Source organism: Atractosteus spatula, chromosome 13 (assembly GCF_055471065.1).
Source record: "Atractosteus spatula isolate fAtrSpa1 chromosome 13, fAtrSpa1.hap1, whole genome shotgun sequence".
NCBI lineage: Eukaryota > Metazoa > Chordata > Actinopteri > Semionotiformes > Lepisosteidae > Atractosteus > Atractosteus spatula.
Genome location: NC_142718.1, coordinates 43,419,178 through 43,427,407, shown reverse-complemented (window position 1 = coordinate 43,427,407; position 8,230 = coordinate 43,419,178). Strand labels below are relative to the sequence as shown.

The window sequence follows — 8,230 nt, the reverse complement described above, 5'->3', positions numbered from 1 at the left end:
AGGTCTTCTCGTAGTTTTCTCCATGTATGTGATTTTTCTTTATTCTGAGACCTAATAAATAATAGCCTTATCACTTAAATAATTATACAAATTTCATTCCATGAACACTTTTTTTTCCTTAAAGCTGTGAAGATCTGGGGGTAAGATGATAAATTGGAACCGCAGTCCCAATTTCTCTGTTATTAAATCTTGGTAACTCAATTGACTGTATTACAAGATTTTACACATTTCGAATTAAGCACAAAATCGTGAATTTTGTGAAAGTACAGTACTGGTGCAAACCGCTGGCCTCACTCGGAGAGAGTGAGAGTTCGTGCAAATTGCGACGTGAAGTGGCCCTTCCTGCTCACTAGTCACTGTAATGGCTAATGTGATGTATGAGCGAATGAGTACAGGTATTGGAGCAGATATTTAACTGCAGAAAGTTTCCAACATGCAGTGATCTACATGCAGAGTTAACAAGTATTTTTCGGCAAAACCAAAAGTCGAAGTCGAGAGCACTATTTAATTGGATTAAAAGAGATGTAATCACAAACCTGCTTGTTTACAATGCAATAACACTGCTTTACCTCACCGGAAGTTATGTTGCCTTATTCTGAATCGCAGAACATGGCGCTGCACATACCTGGAAATTTAATCTATTTTGTGATGTAAATTAGGGGTTTAACAAATTGCTGTTTACATTTTACTTTTATTGTGTTTTGCAATACACTCATCAATGCTGATTCATTCTAACCCCGAAATATAAACATAGCGTTGCAGTTCCCCTTTAAGATTTAAAATGATGAAACTATATTATTAGCTTAATAGATCAATTAATACGTTTATACCCAAGCGTATTTAATACGCTAAATTAGAAAGTATAGTCTATAATTAGCTAAATAAACAGTTAAAACTTTAATACACATCCCAGCAGTGACGTCTTTCCCACCAGGCAATTTCCCTCAGGATCTGACATTCCTGTTAGTGATTAGAGTAAACAACTGAACCCAAACAAGCAATTTAATTGCAGGACCCTCGGCAGTGTTTATTTTAATAATAAATTATAGAACTGAATATAATTTAATACTTTTGTAGATAATTCATTTATAAAATATAACTATTCAAATATTATGTAGAGACGTGCGTTTGAAATTCAGTACTTTTAAAATCTTAATTTTTTAAGTGTGTTTATATATATGATCTATTAAAATAAAAAAAAACGATACAAAGCAATTAATTTCGTGAACTGCACAAAGCTTTGTGACCGACGTTTAAGCAGGTCTGATGTTTTAGCTGACTCCCTTAAATGTAAAATAACATACCTGTAGGTCATGACTTAATTTGACTTAAAATATATGTTCTTAAATAAACTTAAAAAAATAAACATTCTACCAAGGACACAAAAACAGACTACAGAACGTTTTATTGGCGTCCTCTTGTGACCATAAAGGGTACATTGGATTGCAATAGTAAACACGATAAACCAATACTAAAATTTAACTAAACTAAAACTCATGTCAGAATAGGTCAGAGAAGCGTGTAATACTTTATACTAGTTTTTTTTTATTTTACAATAGTGCCCTCATTATTTTGATTGCTCTATTGTAACGCCTTACTTAATGGATTATCTTCTGAAGTACTAAATAAACATCAGTTTGTCCACAGTTCCATATTAATCCACGGCGAAAAGTGCACTAATGAAAAACACATTACTCTTGTCCTGTGTGAATTGAACTGACACCTACTGAGGTTGAGAGTGGACTGTCAGTTTCCTGCTCATCTGTAAGGGGTTCAGCTCCAGATTGTTTTAACTGGGGACAGAGCCTTCTCGTGTGCAGCGCTATCTGTGGAGATCACTGACCCAATCCATTAGGCTCTCTGACAGAAGACTTTTTCAATCTTGAATTCAGGTTCGTAATCCTGCGTAATTCAGGTTTTGCTCTTGGTTTCAGGCTTTCCCGCACGGTATTGTTTATATTACTCAACATGCGTGCGACTTCAGAGTGCTTTGAGTTTGCAGTAACAAATAAAATGTATTTTTGTGATTTTGGTGTGAATTTTGTGAAAGTACTATTCCTTATTTTTCAGTGTTTTCTTGTTTTTTTCTGGTCTTTAGAAAGTTTCAGTGTACAATGTGGTGGTGTTTAAAGAAGACTGAAGTTATATAAGACTTTAATGAAACTATTTCCTTTGTACAGTACTTGTTCCCTGTGTTCTCCTTTCCTGTTGTTGACGTTTCTATTATGTTGTGGTGCAGGACCCCCTCTAGTGGCCAGCAGAAGAACCACAGCACAGTGGGGGTTTCATTCCCTCGGACCTCTGACTCTTCACAGCTAATTGATGACTTAATTGACCACCTTGCTTGTGTAGAATTTTTTAAAAACTTGTTTCTTTTGTCATTCGTCTGTCAAATACCTGACTTCAACAGTACTGTTCCAAACAACTTCAGAACACAAAACTACTCTGCCTCTCCTCAAATTGCTTGCCATTATTTCTCACCAAATTGCTCTTCAGAGTTGATCAATTTACCTATGCTGAGCAGACATTTGGGAATGACACTTTATCGGAGACTCCCATCTAAGTTTTTTTTTCTCCTGCTGAGGTCCAGTATGATACATTTCAGGAAACACCTAAATGAGGGCATTTCTGAAACGCAGACACTGGTACAGGATTCATAACAATTACACTCCCATTTTACCTTCTAAGAGATTAAAGGAATTTTAAAATTGAAAATTATGCCCCAGATAGAAAACAGAAATCACATAGCCTGTGATTAAAACTCATCTGGTGCAAAACCCTGATGACTGTGTTTCCTCCTGCAAAACACTGTGGTAGTGACTAGATTAGCAGATCAGTGATAGTTGTGCAATTTCCCCGCACAGGATTAATAAAGTATCTATATAGGTTTTTATATTTATGTGATGAGGGCTTTGATGATGACAATTTTCTATTAAATGAAATGCCTTATTTTATGAGGTAACATAATCCTGAAAATTGTTATATTTATATGTGGATTTCCTGCGTAGGCAGTAATATGTTCCAGGTCACAGGAGTCACCATGTTTTTAGCCATTAATTGCAGACAACCTCAAGCTTTGGATTCTCCAGGGCCTGTTTTTGTGGCCCCAAAACTTATCTTCTAATGTTAATTTGACATTTAGTGCTCTATGAAGAATGGAAATTATAGGGTTTTAGTGGTTAGCTTTAACACTATTTTAACCTTTTTCTGTACGCAAGTGAGCTGCTTGTTTTGCACTTTGTGTGGAGAAGCTCTCCAGCTCTGGCCGGACACTGGACATGAATCCCTCTGAGGGCATGTAGGCTATCTTTAGCCTATTCCTACTATGGAGTCCCACGAAACTCACGCCCAGAGCTTACAGGGACAGTAAATGTTATTCTCTGCTCGTAGTACATTTTGCTCCACATACCAGGACCATCAAAGCCATCTACAGTGCTAATCCCACCCATGTTGCTCCGAGCTAGCTGTGTCACCAGGAGAGAAAGACTCCCCCAGTCTTTAGTCTTGGACATGTCTTTGTTACTCTGGGTGTAGAAGCCATAAGCGTCTCTCACACAAAAAACAAATCATATTTTTGTTGTTTCAAAATTTATTACTAAAGTTATCTTATACAATTCTTAGATATTGTACAAAAATACACATAATCATGTTATAGCAGCACAATTATTTACTAAGTGCAAAGTATTCTGTTATGGAGTGAAGAAGAAATTCAAGTATGCTTTCAAAAACTAAACAGTTAAAAATTGTTAGAGGTAAAAATTACATTAGTGCTTTAATAGAATATTTTAAATGTATTCAGAATTTTTTACTGAGGTAAATTTGTGAGTTATTCAATCAATGAAACAGTAATAAAATGTATAAGTAACATGTACTGTACCTGTAGTTATACTGTATATAATGATGCAGACATGTACATATGCTTCTAAGGAGAAAAAAATTGATCTTGATTCACATAAAATATCAGAAAATATTTTTCCTAAACAAAGAAATCAAACAAAACTTCGAACGATATGAAGTTAATTGGACAGGCCACATTAATGAACCCTGTACTCTGTATGTAAATAATTTTCTTCTTAGATCTATCATTGAACAATAACTTCCTTCACAAACTGTTTGATCAGAAAATGAAAGCAAATTAACAAGTGATGCTTTCATTTTGAGCAAGTGATATTATATGATATTATTAGAGATAGTAAGTTTTTGAAGATTTCTCAGAAACAGTTACAAATATCACATAACCAATGATGCAACTTCCTTTTTTTAAAATAAGGACAACATTCAATGCTTTCTTCTCCAATGCAAACTCAAATTACAAATTATGCAATAAAAACACATTTGTTTCTCTTTGCTTTACCCAAAGCATCTCACTATATTTGCAATAAACATATTATTAAGCTACTTATAGAAGCCTGGGATAACATTTTGCTCTAAAGAAAACCATTTGAAAAATACCCCAGAAAACTTTTTTTTATCTTGGTAAAATACATTTTTGTTTTGTTTTGTAGAAGGCTACTGATTTAGTCATAATTTAAAAATGTAGAAGATTGCCCATCTACAATTTACAGTATTAAAATCAGTATTTTACAGTCATTACATTTTGTTCTTCCAATCATTCAGTGAAAGTAGTGACTATCGAGATTCTTAAATTGCTGGAGTAACTTTAGTCTATAAGGTAGGAGGAACCAACAGGTCATTTTTACTTTCAAGTATTTCTGTGACAGACTCCTGGGTGTGAAGGTGGAAAGACAAAAATGCTGTTTCATTGCCATCAGCAGTAGTGAGGGATTTAGAAAATGTTGTAATAAGAAAGGTTAATATGAAATGTATCTTTAGGTTTGTTCTAAGTTCTCTCCCTACCCTCATTTTGTATTGATCTGATATGGTAAAGGCTTCTTTTCAGCTTGAATGTCTGAAGATTGTGTTGCTGATTCTGACCTGTTTTTCTAGAGCCATGCACTTTGATTTTTTTCCCCTGATGCTTGCTGATTCACTTTGGTTCAGAATCTGCCTGGTATGAGAACATACAGTATAACCCAGAAAGGAAGCCTGAAGATATTGCTTCGAAGCCACAAGGTGCTATGATTCCTGTCTCCAGCTGGCACAGGCTTAGAACGAGGCGAGAGGGCAGCCTGTACAGATCCTATTGACAGGAACCACTGGGAGCCTCAGCTCTGATTACATCATGTGACAAGCAGGGGAGACCGGACTTTCTTTTAGGACTCTGGGATGCTGAGGTTTAGCATTTCTGGTACTAAAATAGTTACTGTGCCAGGCACTGCGTTACCCATTCAGTGTCACGTTTCATTTACAAAACACAGTCATTAAAACACTGACATTGTAAACGGAAAGTGCAGTTTCATATCTCTGTCATTAAAAAAATAAACATTGTCTTTTTGTACAAGAATACATATTGCTTAAATGTAAACATCAGTGCATGTAAGTATCTCAGACACAGCTTCTCCATGCTCAGTACAGTTCTGTCTGCTTTCCCCCTCACATTTGATTGTTTCTGTGTCAAACAGATGAGTGCTTTTCCCCTTCTCTGAGCTGTGAATAGAAAATTGCACGTTACTACAGACCATACAGTATGTCTTCAACACGGACATGGCTCAGGTTAGTGTTTGTTAGTAATGTTGGCTTTCTGTACACATACAACACATCTACAATCAGTAGTGCTTGAAAGTGGAACATGGAATGCATATGTAAAAAACATTTACCAAGGGTCATTGTACTCTACAGAAAAAAACAAAAATACTGCAAAGTTTCAAATAAAACAGATGGTCTCTGTCATAATGTAGTGCCATTAGGGTCTAACGAAGCACGCAAAAGGAAAACTGACAAAACTTAAAAAGTCTTAAACTATAGTGTTCATTACATGTGCATTTCATACGGCAATGCACAGGCTGTGCACTACTTCAAGTCCAAGTATTTAAAAAATGCCGTGGGTGAATGCATAGTGCTTTTCTTGCAAGCCACCTTCTTATTAATCGTAGAAACAGTCCCAGCTGACTGCTTAGTCATTCAAAGAGATACACATCAACACTTTCTGTTGTTTAAAGCCAGTGCATCTTAAGTGCTCCTGTGCATAAACACAATGAATAGATCAATGTAATGCCTTTGCTAAATGGTGCATTTAATAAGCACAGCATTAACGGCATTAATCTGACAGGTTTTAAGGCTTACCATTTTTCTTTGGTTGCCGAGACAGAAAGTGCATATTGGCCTAGGTGCTGGGTTACTGGTGCGAGTGCTGCTTTGAAGGATAGTTTGATATTTCAAACAGGGCTGTCCATCTAGGCAGTCTTCTCCTAAGAGCAGGATATTCGCCAGATGAGAAATGTAACTTGAAGCCAACCGCAGGGTCTCTATCTTGGATAGCTTGCGGTCGGCAGGCTCTGTTGGTATAAGAGTCCGGAGTGCTGTAAAGGCAGTGTTAACGCTGTGGGTTCTGTCTCTCTCACGCGCGTTGGCTGCCTGGCGCTGCTTGCTCACGCCCGCCAGCCTCGTCCGCCTCCTCCTGGCGCCCTTGCCATTGTGCTGGCTGCAGCCGCTGGTGGACTTGTCTGAGCTCTCGCTGCCGCTGTCCAGCTCGTCCAGGTCCGAGGCCCCGCAGTCGGGGTGTCCTGCCCTCTCGCTCCCTGTGGACTTCATTCCGTACCTGGGCTGGGCTGGGACTGAGTGCGATCCATGGCAGGCAGTGGGTTCCCATCACTTTATGTGGAGTGAAAATAGCACCTGGGACCAGCTGCCACTGATCCGGTGACCAGTGTGCACTCCATCTCTTGGCAGTTCAGCGCTCCATTTTTTGAATGACTGATCCTTTTAGGATCCGCCATGTGGTCTCTCAAAAAGGAAAGACAGGTGGAGCCATGGAGCACCTGTTCTAGTCTTTGGAGTCAAGGTTTATATATATCTCAGTGCAGTATGGTCTCTGCAGAAGCTGGGTGAAAGATACAAAACCTTCTGCCCTCTGCCTGAAAGACAGGTAATTACAGCTCTGCCATTTGCAGCTTCTCCTCTTCCCTTCCCGTCTGCGGCAGTTTGTTCTTCTTTCTTTAGGGATGCTGGTCTCAGAGCTTGTTTCTCTCAAATCCTGAATCCAAAAAGTCACATTAGAGGTGTTAGATAATCTTTTTTGTGTGAGACCATTATGACACAGGAATGTTTCTGCTCTTTAAAGCTGAATGTTAAATATTTGCTTCTCTCCCATCTATCAATGAAGTAACAATATTTCTAAGTGCATTTTTTTGCGTAAATGCAATAATTATATATTACTTTGCATCTTAACAGATATCTCAAAGACTAAGCATTAGTTTCCATCTTTTGTGGAAAAAAGCACTTAAGTCTTTTAGTTCTGTATAATTACTTTCCTTTAGGCGTCTGATATGGATAATTTTAGTTTTCCAGTGAAATATTTTTTGACTACTCATTTTGGAGCTTTTCTCCAAGGTAATCTAATCCTACTTTATTTTCCATTGCTTCTATATATCTCCCTCATCTTTTTCAAACTAAAATCACCATCATATTAGTTTGACATCTTTGAAGTCATAAAGGTTTGTGTATACTCTAAATTCACTGAAATATTACCTAGCCTATAACATGAATGTTCTGTCAGATTTAATTACAATGACCTATTAAATAAATATTTCCATATCAAAATGGTCTGCTATGGGTTAAACGGCACTAATGTGGTTCACGGTAGAAGAAAAAAAGTGCCCTTTCAATTTCTGTTAGTCAAAATGACTGATGTTTACAAGTGAACTTGTAGACAGGCTTATTCCTGCAGGTGCTGGACTGGGCTCATGGGACCAGGGAAACGCCTACTGGGCTGGGACACAGGAAGACGGCGAGCAGTCCCCTGGAAGAGATAATGCTTATAACTTCCGACTGGAAAGCAACAGCTTGAAGGATCAAAAGTTTACTTAAGTTCAGGCCTCTACTGGTCAGTACATCATGAAGAAAAGAAAACCAAGAATGAAAGTGAGGAAAATATGTAAAAGTATTTTTCAAATCCAAAAGCAAAACATTTAAAGAGTATAAATAAAAAAATACATTAAAGTCTATGGCATGACAGAGTAAAATTCTCTGACCTATTCAGACAGTTATTTTTCTCATTCCATCTGTGCAGCAATATTACAAATACAAACAATATCTTCAGGAACCCTAAATCTGGCATTTTGCTTTCATTTTGCTGACATTGTCTTCAATGTTACATAGTTACAGCAGCAGG

At 37.4% G+C, this 8,230-nt stretch overlaps 1 protein-coding gene across 1 annotated transcript; it reads right to left on the bottom strand.

The window, feature by feature from the left end:
- Window positions 1–3,664: 3,664 nt before the first annotated feature.
- LOC148822459 (transcription factor 15) lies at window positions 3,665–6,725 on the bottom strand. Its single transcript, XM_088930721.1, has 2 exons — window positions 6,184–6,725; window positions 3,665–5,547 (listed from the first exon to the last, which is right to left on the bottom strand). Exons 1-2 carry the CDS (start codon window positions 6,649–6,651, stop codon window positions 5,515–5,517), a joined length of 501 nt encoding a protein of 166 aa, XP_088786847.1. The 5' UTR covers window positions 6,652–6,725; the 3' UTR covers window positions 3,665–5,514.
- Between the last annotated feature and the right edge of the window lie 1,505 nt (window positions 6,726–8,230).

Bases quoted from the DNA above. Each gene is read 5' to 3' on its own strand.
- LOC148822459 (XM_088930721.1), bottom strand. From the start codon at position 6,651: ATGAAGTCCACAGGGAGCGAGAGGGCAGGACACCCCGACTGCGGGGCC. The intron at 5,548-6,183 runs GTAAGCCTTAAA...TTCTATTCACAG, and splicing joins TCGGCAACCAAAGAAAAATG to CTCAGAGAAGGGGAAAAGCA.